This window comes from Peromyscus leucopus, chromosome 11, assembly GCF_004664715.2.
Source record: "Peromyscus leucopus breed LL Stock chromosome 11, UCI_PerLeu_2.1, whole genome shotgun sequence".
Classification (NCBI taxonomy): domain Eukaryota; kingdom Metazoa; phylum Chordata; class Mammalia; order Rodentia; family Cricetidae; genus Peromyscus; species Peromyscus leucopus.
Window position 1 is genome coordinate 26,334,279 of NC_051072.1, and position 13,802 is coordinate 26,348,080.

At 44.2% G+C, this 13,802-nt stretch overlaps 1 protein-coding gene across 1 annotated transcript in view; it reads right to left on the reverse strand.

Annotated features, from left to right (window-relative positions):
- Positions 1 to 8,544, reverse strand: part of C9 (complement C9) — a 41,986-nt gene extending 33,442 nt beyond the window's left edge. The window contains exon 1 of the mRNA XM_028875595.2: positions 8,320 to 8,544. Within this exon, the coding sequence (XP_028731428.1) occupies positions 8,320 to 8,441 (122 nt within the window). The 5' untranslated portion in view covers positions 8,442 to 8,544. The remainder of the gene's footprint in view (positions 1 to 8,319) is intronic.
- Between the last annotated feature and the right edge of the window lie 5,258 nt (positions 8,545 to 13,802).

Sequence of the window (13,802 nt, forward strand, 5' to 3'; positions counted from 1 at the left end):
GAATTCTCTACTAGAAGTTTTTCATTAAAGCTTCTTTGGAACTGACAGGTTTCAATAAGCAGAGGTAGAGATACTCTGTGTTCTATACTGGTTATACTTCGTAATCTTGAGATATTAAAAATAGTAATTTGGGGTGTGGATAGATAGTGGTTATGAGCAATTGTTGCTTTTCCAGATGATCCTAGTTCAATTTCCACCACCCACATGATGGCTTACAGCCATTTGTAATTCCAGTTGAGGGGATCAGATGCCCTCTTTTGGTCTTGGGGGTCACCAGGCATGTAGGTAGTATATAGACACACATGTAGGCAAAACAACCGTACATAAAATACTTCATGGCAACATCTGGTGGAAATCCATGATAAGTGAGGGTGTAGAATAAATATAGGTGTGGGGGTGCTCGTTATTTCAGCGTTACTCAGACTTGAGCTCATCATTGGCTTAAATATGTCACTGAAGTAGCCTATCACTGGTTTCAGACATTACATTACACTTTGTCTATTTACAACGCGATCCATGATCCATTTCAACATCTTGGTGCCTCAAATTTGACAATAAGTTCTTATCTATCCACTGCTCACTTCGCATTAGATAAATGCTAGTATTTCCTTCCCAGCATCTCCCCAAGGGTGATCACTTCTTTGGTTTCTGAAACCACCCTATAGACCAGAGCCCTTAGATCTTTATCTCTCAACTACCTATCAGAGGGTATGATGCATATTAGAGAATCGTGCTTGGGAGGTTGAACCCACTGAAATACTCCAAAGGAAGTTATAGTTCTGTATTGGGTACAACTAGATCCTGGTCAATGATGGGGGCTGGGGAGAAGTTCTGTTCCTCTGCCCACGCATTGGTGACTAAACCCTGCTATAGTGACCATGGCCTTGCTTGTATGCAGCTTTCTAAAGGCCTTTGCATTAATAACCCATGTTTACTGTATGTGCACTTGCTCCTCTCCTTCTTAACATCTTGTTTAAGAACTCTTTCTGCTTCAACAATCTCACTCCAGTTTGGACTTAGTACAAAGCGCTCAATCCTCACCTTTGATCTTTTATTGCTCTCCTGGACTGTGATTTGAGTTCATTCCTTGAATAACATAACCTACCCCCAAAGGAAGATGCTTTAAGATCGAATGCTTGCCCTGGGCATAGTGCTTACACTCCTCTCTAGATCTTATACTCAGTATACTAATTTGCTTGGGTCACTAAATAATAGAAATTTAATTCCCTCCCACAATTCTAGAGGAGGGAAATCTGAGATTAGGTGTAGTAGGGTTATTCTCTGCTGAGGATTCATTCATCATCTTGTAGATGGTCACATTCTCTTCCTTGTATCTCTTTTTTATTAATTATTTCATACTTTCTGAGAATATAACATTATTTTCCCTTCCTCTAAATCCTCCCATATATTACTCCTTGCTTGCTTTTAAATTCATGCCCTTTTGTTTTGTTTTGTTTTTATTTTTGTTTTTTTGAGACAGAGTTTCTCTGTGTAACAGCCCTGGCTGTCCTGGAACTCTCTCTGTAGACCAGGCTGCCCTGGAACTCACAGATATCCACCTGCCTCTGCCTCCTGAGTGCTGGGATTAAAGGCGTGCACCACCCCGGCTCATGGCCTCTTTTTAAAAAGTAATTGCATGAGCGGGCTTTTTGGAGCCCAGTGCCTAAGGTGGGACACCTTGCGCCGCAGCTTTGGTACAGGGGGGAGGGGCTTGGACTTGCCTCAACTGAATGTACCAGGCTCTGCTGACTCCCCATGGGAGACTTTGACTTGGGAAATGTGGGGATGGGGGTGGGCTGGGGGCAAAGGCTGGGGGGAGGGAAGAGAGAGAAGGGGGGATCTGTGGTTGGGTATGTAAAATGAATAGAAAATGTCTTAATAATAATAAAAAAGAGAAATCTTAAAAAATTAATTGTTGTTAGATACATATATATTGCTAAATGTGTAACTACATGTAACCTGCTCAATCTGTATTGTCTGTATTATGTTACTTGTATGTATGTTTTCAGGGCTGACTATTTGGTATTGGATAAGCCATTGGTATGCTTCTCCCTGGAGAAGACTATTTCTCCCACTCTCATAGTTGGCTACAGGTTTTTTTTTTTTTTTTTTTTTTTTTTTTTTTTTTTTTTTTTTTTTTGTGCAGGGTTAAGGCCTCCTGAGCTCTCATGCAGTTTAGCATGTCTGTTGGTGTCCTTGTTAAGGCAATCCTGTTGGTGAGACTTTCTGGGTGTAACTTCTGATGTTCTTAGGAGACACTATCTCTCAGCAAACTGCCTGCTCCTCTGGCTCTTACAATCTTCCTGCTCCTGTTCTGCAGTGATCTCTGAACCTTAAGTTTCTGAGTTGTACTGTAGTTGTATCCTGTGGGACTGGATTTCCCGTATCTTCATATAGTCCTCACTCTGTATTCAAATTTACTTTTTCTGAAGACACTCTCTGTTGGAGCCCATCTAGGCTTCCTAGTGGCTGTACCCAGTAGGACTGCATAAGAGGTTGATTGGACCACGGCCTGAGTACCAGGTGTTTGGAAGCCAAGTCTACACTTGGCTGTAAGTAGCAAGGGGAAGGTCCTTTGCCCCTCCCCTTGGCATTATTATAAATAGACCTTTTGAATAAAGCTCTAGGCTGGTGGATAAGGATCCAGGCCCACTCGGGTCTATCCTGTGTTTCTCTCTGTTTCTCTCCCCTCTTTAGTTCTATCTAAGTCTCTTATCCCTCACTTCTCAAGAGTCCCTGGGGTAAATAAGTGTGGGAGCTGGTCTCCCACAACTATCTATATCAGATAGAGTCTCACTTTTAAGTACATTTTAATGTAATTAGATTTCAAAATGTAACAAATACAGTGACATTGGTAAACACTGAGCATCCAGACTTCAGTACATCAATTTTATGGGAACACAATTTAGCTTATAAACCTCAAGTAGTTTTAATGAAGTAAAACAAAACAAAACAAAAAAAAAAAGCAAAACAAAAAAAAACCCCAAAACAAAACAAAGGAAAACAAAACAAAAACAAAAAAACCCAAACCCTTATATTTAAACCTCAAAGTGGGGTTGTTAATTTCTATTTCTTGTATTTCAAGTTTGTGGACAGACATCTGTCTATTTGTTCATTTATAGAGGGGGGTATTGCCGCAGTGTGCAGATGGAGGTCAGAGGACTTTCCCAGGTCATTTGTTTTCTTGTACCATGTGGGTTCTGGTGGACCAACTCAGGTCACCGGGTTTGGTGTCAAATGCCTTTACCTGCTTAGCCAGGGTTGGCCTTCTATGACTGCTTTCTAAGTGCTTTCCTCTGAAGCGTTTCCTTTTGACGCTGGGTAATAAGTGTCATTGGTTATGACTCACAGATGGGAAATACAAATGGAGGACTGTCCTCCTCCTCCCAGGTCAAACTACTAATGGCTTAGGATCAACATCTGCTCTGCCTGGTTCAGTGCAGTTCGCTCTCGTCTCTGCTTTTCTCCTCCCTCAACTCAAACCATCTTCGAAATAAGCTGAGCAGTCACGGCTTGTTCAATAATTCCTGGATGGAATAGCCTCGAGATTTTTGGACATTTTGAGACAGCGTGAGTTGGTAAGAAAGTGCACAATTTATTTTTATATAGCCATCCGAATAAAGTACATCAACCATCGGACAACCTAGTGCTTTAACCTAGATCGACAGCAACCTTACAATGAAATGATGCCCGACGGGGCATAAAGAAATGGGAAGCTGTGTCAGTCCCTGGCTGTTTTGTCCTTACCATGTCAGGTGTCTGGCTCTCCCAACGCTCTGGAAAAGCAGGGCTCTCGAGAATTAGCGGGGGAGACTAAAAGGTTATGCAAACAGAACATTGGTGAATAAGCATGCTGCATAAATATTAGGACGGGAGATCAGTGGCCTCAAATAACTCTGCCCATTTTCTCCCACTCACCCCTGCTCTGAGCCCAGCACTGCCCTGCCAGCCCCTTTGACTCACTCAGCAGATAACCTTGTGTAGCTTGCGGACTGGACCGAGTGTGCACAGCACTCACCACCTGCCTATCATCCTGCTGAGCTATTAGGCTGAGCAGAGAAGTGTTTGCTAAGCACTTTCTGGGTTCTCACACGAAAATGTGCTTATCAAGTGCATGCAGCCTATCAAGTGTTTCCATCTCTGCTGGGAAGGCACTCCCCAGATCAAAGCAATGGACATCAGCACCACAGGGGATCTAGCTCTGGGCCAGAAATACATTAAAGGAAGGACCCCCCCCCTTCCCACTAGGAAGAGAAGTTTCCAGAAAAAGAAAAACCACTGTAGCTGCTCACACTCAAGGCAGTGTGCTTGGCACAAGGGGGAAGATATCCCAGTACGAGGAGTCGTTAGCCGTGGGGAAAGTTCAGCTAATCGGGACTGTATGCTAAATTCACATAGTTCACAAAGATAAAGTGAAAACATAACTGAAGTGCCCATTGTCAACATTTTAAGGCACATCCCTGAGTTTACAAGACTTATTTTATTCATTCCCAATGACTCAGCATAAAATGGCTTTTACCGATGACCTGCACGTCAGGACTAGCTCCAGTAGCAACAGATACGAGACATTTCCATTGTCTTACACTAGTGGCTGAGACACAAGAATCAAGTTTACACAATTGCAGTGTGAAGTTTCTGTTGAGACACATGAGTTTGGAGGAAACAGGATGTGCCTTGGGTGTACAGCTGTGCAGCTGTGGAGACTGGATTCTGCAAGCAGCCTGGCTATACTCTGAGCTATTATTTCTCTCTCAGATTGGATGTAAAACTTTCCATTCTACCCAGAGAAACCTAAGACGATGGTTCCCTCCAGACCTATTCTCCTGGGAATTCACCTTGATGCAAGAGTTAAAAATACCCAGCAGTTTACTATTAGCAAAGCTCTAAGAATCTTGTGACATCCTCCCAAAAGCTATTGTAACTTCAATCTCTTCTCTTGAACAGGAGGTAACTCAAAGCAAAAAAGAGCCATGAAATCATTATAAGAAATATACCCGATGCTTAGTGAATTCTTCCCATAGGCCTGGGGAGGAAGCTCTGGTTGCTTTACACACGTGATAACTAATGTTCACATGAAAACACTACTGGGTAGATTCTGTCATGGTAAATGTATGAACCGAATTGTGTTTCCTCCAAAAGTGAGTGATATGCTGACGTCCTAAGATCTAATTGGTACCTAAGAATGTGAACTTATTTGTAAATAGGATCTGGATAGGAGTAATTGAGTTAAAATGGAATCACTGAAGTAAGTCCTAATCCAATACACCTGGTGTCCATATAAAAAGAGAAATCTGGAGGCTGGGGGATGGCTCCATAGGCAAAATGCCTACTGTATGAACATGAAGACATGAGTTTGATCTCCAGAACTCATGGGAAAAGGCTTTGCTTGGGTGGCATGTGTGGAGAGAAAGGGGGAGAAAGAGAGACGTAGACTGATTTGGGGACTGGGCATATATATTACCCAGCTTTGGAATACTTGCCTAACATGTGTTAACCCAGGATGGGACTCCAGTATGGTGGGAAGGTGGTCAGGGAAAATAAAAAAGAAAGATGACCACATAATGACAGAGACAGGGTTAGAAAGCCAAAGTATGTCAAGGATTTCAGGGTACCACCAGAAGCTAGGAAGGCCCCAGAACAGTGGCAGAGGGGTCTTGACTCTCTCAACATCTTCTCAGACCTCCAGCCCCAGACGAGGAGAGAGAAAGCTTGCTTAAACCAATTAGATTTTAGACTTTTCTATGGCAGTCATAAGAGCCAACCACAATCAGTGTCTTATAGACCAAGGACAGGGACTGAGCTACTCATTCCAACCTGCACAGCTGGTCTATAAAGGTGGTTCAACCTGCACGCTTGGTATATAATGGTGACTTGATGTGAGTTGCGGGCGTCTAGCTCCTTTCTGAAGAATATATATGCTTAGAAATCACTTGAGGGCCTGGAGAGATGGCTCCAAGGTTAAGAACACTGGCTGCTCTTCCAGTAGTCCTGAGTTCAAGTTCCAGCCACCGCATGGTGGCTCACAAACATCTATAATGAGATCTGGTGCCCTCTTCTGGTGCTCAGGCATACATGCAGGTAGAACACTGTATACATAATAAATAAATAAATCTTTTCTTTTTTTTTTAAAGGGGTGGGTCAGGGGGAGGAAAAGCAAGGGGCGGGGGAGCGGCAGGAGAGATGAGAGGGGGATCTGTGGTTGGTATGTAAAATAAAACATGCTTAAACAGAAAGTAAATCATTTGAAATATTGCTGCCAATATTCAAGCAAATGGTCTCACGTAGCTGCGGAAGTCACTGAACCCTTCATCGTAACCTCATCCTCCACCAAAGGGCACAGCACAGAGTGTTCTGAGTGAGGACATTCTGGCACAGGCTGAAGGCATGGCTATGAGAGTGCAGGATGCTCAGGAGAACTGGGGAGGGCAATTGCCAGGATCTGGGGCCAACCAGGAGTCTGCCTGGTCCTTCCTGGAACAGCCGAGTGTGACTAGACCCAGGGGGTGTGAACTTCAAAGCAACCGTGGGCTTCCCACAGCCTTTCAGTTTTGAGCCACCGTCTAGAAATGTGAGTTGTTTGATTTAAAAAAGAAAAACCTAAGAGAGGGTCAGGTTAAGTACAAGAAAACCAGCGTATCTTCCAGTGCACGCATTCCTTCTGAGCTAAGATACCCCCCTCAAATGAAAACATTCTCTGAGCAGGATGATACTGCTTAGCTAATGTCAGCAGAGGAAGTGGGTGGGAGGGAGGAAAGCTGGCTGAGCTACTTCTCCCAGGGCTCAAGTGGGTCTGAGTTTCTCCTCCTTGAGTCCGCTCCTGGAAGAGGCAATCCTGAACACAACCAACACAGTCAGAAGGCTGGCTAGGAAAGTCAAAATAGACTTTGGTTAAACTGAGGGGAGCTGGGCACATGTCGAAGTTCACTCCAACAGTGGAACAGTGTCCAGGAAGATGTTGGCATTGGGGGTATTTCCGTTCTGTCTTCAGAGAAGATCCTGCTGCGTTGGATGACACAGGTTTGTGTCTTGTCCTGTGATATCCAGATGGAAGGAAGGGAGCCTCATGGAGTCATAATCTCTGGCAGTGCTGGGTGCAGTGATGTTCAGGAAGCTTTTATTGTCCTGTTGATTCGGTTTGCTGGGTGTATTTGGTGTGGTGTCACGCTCTGTTTGTGTTGCTCCCACAGAATACCTGATGTGGGTAATGTCTAAAGGGAGGGAACCCTGCTCACACTCTGATGACTACGACTTGCAAACAGCATGGCCAGGCATCTGGAGAGGATTCCCGTGGTTGTATCATAACAGGGGCACTAAAAGCAGAAAGGGAAGTCCCTGTGTTCAGAAGGGGCACATGTGTTAGTAAGAAAACAAGGGCTTGAGGAAGGGCCTGGCCAGACAGACCTGTTAGGGGCCACTTCTGTTAGGCTTGACCCCCCATTCCTCAGAGATAGTCCACTCATGGCTGTGGAATCCTGAGACCTAACTAGTGTGTACTCCCTAAGGGCTCCACCACCTCTTTCTGCTGCCACACAGGGGACTGAGCTTTCAGCAATGCCGTTTTGAGAACACCCTCACACCATATGCAAACCGTATCTTATGGGTTTTGCAACCCCAAGTAGGATCAGGTAAAAAGGAACTAAAGAGACAGTGCTGGAGGCATGGCCATTGATCTGGAGAACCATGGCCATCTTGGGTAGAGCAAGTAGACCCTAAGACCCCAGGACACAAAACATGGGGCACAATATGTGATGTCACAGGAGACAAATGATTAACCCTTATTTCATGTGGGGGCCCCAAAAGCCCTACAGCCAACAGTTACATGTGTGGCCCGGCCTGGCCCCAAACTAACTCGTGATCCTCCTGCTTCTGCCTGCTTCAGCAAATTCTACCGGACCGCGCCACCACAACGGCTCGGTCAACAGTTAAAAAGTATTAGGGTTTGAGATAAGGGATGGAAAGATTAACTTCCTTCATTGTAAACTTCTCAAACAGTAGACACTGATCAACACTGATCTTCACAAACTGGCGACAACCAGTTTTATTTCCTAATTCTAAATATTTAAACAGACTATCTTAGTCTTAACGTTGGAGCTCCCTCTCTGGAACAAAGTCCCAGAGGCACTAAGCAGGCTTCCGTAGCAAACCGGCAGACACACCCTGACTTTTCTCACTTGTTTGGAAAGTTTAAATCCTGGGCATTTTATATATCACTATTTAACCTTTATTTTTTTTTTCCTACTTTGCTGTTAAGAGCTGGACCCTGAGACAGCAGATTCCACAGTAGAATTCCAGAGATAAACAGGCAAGTTACAGACTCACCTGGGAGTGGGTCCTGGGATCTGTGCATTGATTTCCAAGATGAAGATGGCAATCACTAAGGCGATGGTCCTGCCTGCAGACATGCTGCTCCTCCAAGGCAGCCCTGGGGTCTTGGGAAGCATTTCTTTGCAACCAGAGGGCAGGGAACCATTTACTGCTGGTTTATGTTCAGGGTTTTGTTTGTCTGTGTCTGGTGTGTGCTGCCTAGGTGAAAGTCCAGCCAGTGGAGAGTCATTTATTGTAATTTTGGACTGCTATTTTCCCTTATTGACCAGGTATCATTGTGCAATAAAGAAAAAAAATGCTGAAGTGGTTAAATATTAGGAGTAGCAGCCGGGCGGTGGTGGCGCACGCCTTTAATCCCAGCACTCGGGGGCCAGAGCCCGGCGGATCTCTGTGAGTTCGAGGCCAGCCTGGGCTACCAAGTGAGCTCCAGGAAAGGTGCAAAGCTACGCAGAGAGACCCTGTCTTGAAAAACCAAAAAAAAAAAAAAAAAAAAAAAAATTAGGAGTAGCGTTGTGTAAAAACAAAAGCAATCAAACGAGCAGAGTCCTAGCAGTTCTTTCCTTGGGAGACTCTGAAAGGAGAGATGAAGAGAGAGGCATCATTTATGGGAGAGGCCTTTGGATTATTGTCATAAGAAGCCTAAGCTCAAAATAACTACAGAAATGGCAATGCTCAGAAGAGGACATTCTAACCTCTCCTCCCTCTGAAAATCAGATGTGTGGTTTACTACCACATAAGCAAGGTAAAGTGTAGAAATGTACGCTTCTTTGGTAAACTTTACCCATCTCTTTCTTGTACGTGTAGTGGATTCTTCTGAAAAAAAAAATATGATGTAAGCTCCACAAGGCTTTAGCAATAACCCCCAAAAGGATTTGGCCTGCTTACAAATGGAAGGACACACTAAAAAAAATAGCATTTTCCTCTGCTATAAAAAAAGACTGCTTGCTCTACGTGTCCACATTCTCCAGGGTTGTGGAGAGTGGGAGGTTCTGGAAGAACTGAAGAATGGGGACGATGCAACCTCTCTGAGAACACCGGTTGCACAAGAGAATGACCTGAGATGTTGCAAATGTGGATGTCTGCTACTCCCTATCATACACAAATTTAACTGCTGGGGCTTCTTAGATCCTTCTAATGTGTGGCAAGGGTTGGGACTGAGAATACACAATTTGAGGAGAGAGAGAGAGAATCCAATGGAGTTTTGTGGGTAATGTATCACGAGTTTAGAGTCTCATGACACCATTCTTATCTTTTGTTTTGTTTTGTTTATTTGGGGTGGGGTTGGACAGGACAGCCCAGGCTAGCCTGGAACTCCTTGACGTTCTTTTGCCCCCACCCAAGTGCTGGAATTACAGGTATGAGCTCATACCCAGCTGTTCCCAACACTTTTGTTTTGTTTTGCTTGAGACAGATTTACCTTAAACCCTCTTACTACACAGCTGAGGATGACTTTGAACTCCTGATCATTCTGCATCCATTTTCCAAGGGCTGGGGTTGCAGGCATGCACCTTACGCGTGGCTCTCTGACACAACTCTTTTTCATTTTCAAAACAGGGTTTCTCTGTGTAGCCCTAGGACGCACTCTGGAGACCAGGCTGGCCTCCAACGCTCCGAGATCTGCCTGCTTCTGCCTCTGGAGGGCTGGGATTAAAGGCGTGCACTACCCTACCTGGCTGACACAATTCTTAAGAGACATTCATAGATAATTATTAATTACAAAAGAGCAAATCTCAGCCATTGGCATATGCAAAGGTAAACTAGGCATCTGGTTGTGATGGGGGTGACAGATTATGGGGCTAGCAATCTTGGGACCATCTTGACGAAAAAGAGATCTAATCACCTTTCCTTGATGCTTCTCCTTTTCGCATACAGAGCTTGAGAGCCAATGAAACTAGTTTCATCCATTTGTGAGCTTACTGTGGAGACCAGGTGCCTGACTGACATGTAAGCCACATACAATTGTCAAGCCATACGATGATTCTTACCGGTGACATGCTTGCTGCTACGTCCGTGAATGAATGCGTGTCAGAGGGACACTTCCCATGAGCCTTAGCTAATGGCAGGTGGTTGGCCTCTGGATTCAGTCCAGATCTGTCAGCTACGTCTTAGTGCACAGGGGACTCTTGGATGTTCTCTGTGGACACTCTCAGGATGTCTGTGGATGTAAGGATGTGAAATAAGTTAGCATAGGATGCTGTTTCATGTTAATGAGATGTTAGCTGATTAGACTGTGAGTCTTCAATTTGGTAAGTTGTCATGACTAAATACCACAAAATCACCTCTTCCCTGGAAGATTGACTGTCTTGAGGGGTGGAAGGGAAAAGGATATCTTGACTGATTGGTTTAAATGAGAGGATATTCCAAATTGCTACATGACTTTATCAATAGGCTATACTATACAGTGATATGATGATAACAGTAAGACATAATAACAACCTAAAAATTGATGATATAGACTATATAATGTATACACTCTACGAATAACATGGTTTTCGTTTTTACAGTGCCTTTAACTCTTCCCGACTCCTGGCATCTACCACGTATCTGACATTTTGAGGTGAAGCTTGTGCTTTGTGCATATCATAGAGAAAGGGAGGGTTAGGATGAAGTAAACTGGAGAAGCAAAAACAACATCTTTATTGGTATAACACACACTAGCCACCAGAGACGAAAATGGGAACTTTATAACATACTGGCCATCTATACACGCAAATGAGTTTAGTTCTCAATGGCTGCATCACAGAGTTGAAGAAATGCTGCATACTGAGATTATGCCACCTGTCCAGTCTCAGCTAGGGATGAGTCCCTGGGGTTTGCACTTGGTGTGTTAGGCTCTCCCACCACACTGCGAGTCCTGTCGTCAATATTTTAATTACGACTCTCTGTTATGTCCATCCAGCATGGGGTTGTGACGACCCCTAACCAGTCTCCTCCCTCTAGTACGGGACCCTGGCAGGGAGGCAATGAACTGGCTTTAATCTCCAGCTCTAAGAGTTTCCACCCTGAAGGGAACCTCATGGTTTTCTACTAGTAAAGAGATTTTCTTTCTCTTTCCTTTTTAAAATCCCATTTATTCAAATCCCCCCCTGGGAAGTCTGCATTGCTAAATTATACTTCCACAGAACAATATAACCCTTTTCCCCATGTGGAATGGTAGAGACACATATCTGTGCAGAACACCTGACTGGGGTCAGCATCAGGTTCAGGTTTTAGATGCACCTGTGCACTACCATCCCTGATGCCTAACAAATGTAACATCAGTGATTGGAGGTCCACACTCCTCATTTCATATATCAAAATCTGCTTCCCTCAGCTTTGGTGATCAAGAACCACATTCTCCCCCTCCTTTGCTAGCTCATCTTCCCTGATCATGACTCAGATGGGCAGACCTCAGTGACCTGGTCTCACTCCTTACTTTATTTTCTCTTTAAAAATCTGTTCTTAAGAATAGACCAATTTTCAGATAAAGGAGTCTCATGAGTATGGTGCATTGAACCATTTTAAAGGTAGAGCCCTAGAAGTAACCATTGACTATGTACATACACTCACACAGGGTGGGGGATGGAAGTCACTTTCCTGTTTGGTAATCCTGGCCCTGAGGTCAGATGCCTATTACTCTGTGCTTCTCTGAGTGTTTTCCTTCCTGAAGTCAGATCATTCCCAAGGCAGGCTGAGAACTGCTGCCCAGATCCCAGGGTCTTTTATCCTTTTTATCAAAAACAGATATCCTCTCCTGGCTTCCAGCTTTATCATTTCCTAACATGTAAGCACCCAGCCAATCTCTCAGTTCAGTGAAGGAAGCAGGAGGCAGATGTCACATCAACTCTTCCATTTCCCTCCCTATTAGCTCCTGTGTCTAATACTCTCCTCTCCCTGACTCCACATGAAAATTTCTGTGGCACTCCGTCAATATAAGGGGTAGGGGAACACTTAGAGATCATATTCTAAACATATCTGTGACTCTGCTACAACCCATTTGGGTCACCCTTTAACATATTCCTCTTAGAAAACAATCAACAACAAGCTAAAATAATAACTGAAGTCAACCATTGTATATATCCGTGACTGGAAAGAGGACTGATAGAAACCTATACGAACACCACAAGGAAAACATAGTCATGAAGACTTTCAGAACTGGACTTGTGTTTTTGTTTGTTTGTATGTTTTTTTCCCCCCTTTTAACTATTTCAGCCTTCATTAGTTACTGAGAAACCCACATTGTGTTCTCTGTAGAGACCGGCACTGCTAGGACTTCAGCAGAAAGCAGAAGTCTGTAACTCGGCACACACATAACTCCAGCAAAGCAAGGACAAGCAGGCCGGGGTACCCAGGGGTGAGATGACAAATGTCTGGCCCTGGTCCATCAGCATCACTGTAATTAGGACATGTTAACAGACCCACTGCCGATGTGTAGCCATCTTCATACCCCTGTGTGTCAGACAAACTGAGAACATGCGTGCTAGCTATCATTATTATTTCATCAGAAAAGAGTCGTTAAAAATATGCCATTTCCCGGCAAGTATTAGGTGCTTTGTTGTTGAGCAATCACTTGAAAGGGTGATAGCTTAAATATTTACCAGGAACATTTGGGCAACTCCCATCTTTCAGTGAAAGACTTTATTTTGAACCTATTCCAGGCCTCTGGGTCAGAGTCCTCACTCATCAGGTAGTTCCAAGGTGAACCACATTTCTGAGTTGTTTCTGGCCTGTTCTTTCCTGCCTTGCTGTCAGCACAGGAAGACAGAACCATGCCACATGACTTGATGGAGGGCTCTGACATTGTGGGAGAAGAGGACCTATTGTAACAGTTTTACCGCAAAATACCCACTAGAAAAACTCCCTACACTCTAGGGCAACTTCAGTCACTCTAAGACCTGGATGCCAATTTCATATGAGCTGTAGTGGATACGGATTTACTTCACTTGATTATGTATCAGCAGAATGGAGTTACTAGTCATAATGAGCATTGCCTTCCCCCAGTGAGGGGTTATTGCAATAAAAATCAGTACCTTCTCCCTTTGGGTTGCATTTGCGTATGGAATCTTAGGGTTTTCTGGCTGTTAACATTCAACCTTTTGCTTAGGCACATTGGATGCTTAAAAGAAGCTTGAGGTTCCCCAGGAAGTATCACTTTCAGGATAGGTCTGAATGCCAAAGAGTACACAGGATAGATTTGCTCTCAGTTTCAGGGCTACTTCCATAAGCACATCCCGTTTTGTCCAACAGTGGTTCTTACTGTAATGCATGAATGTCTTCTTGTACATGAGCAATGCTAAACCCCCAGCATAAGTTTATATATCGAGTCACACGGAAAGAGAATGAGCTCAGAGAATTAAACACACGGCAGAACACCCAGATAAACCAGGTAACCTGTGGTGTGTCCTTCCCAGCAGCCCTCAGCTCACCCTCATCCGGGGCTCATCTCCAGCCTTCCTGTTTCTCTACATTCTACCTCAGTGGCCAGAAAGATACCAACT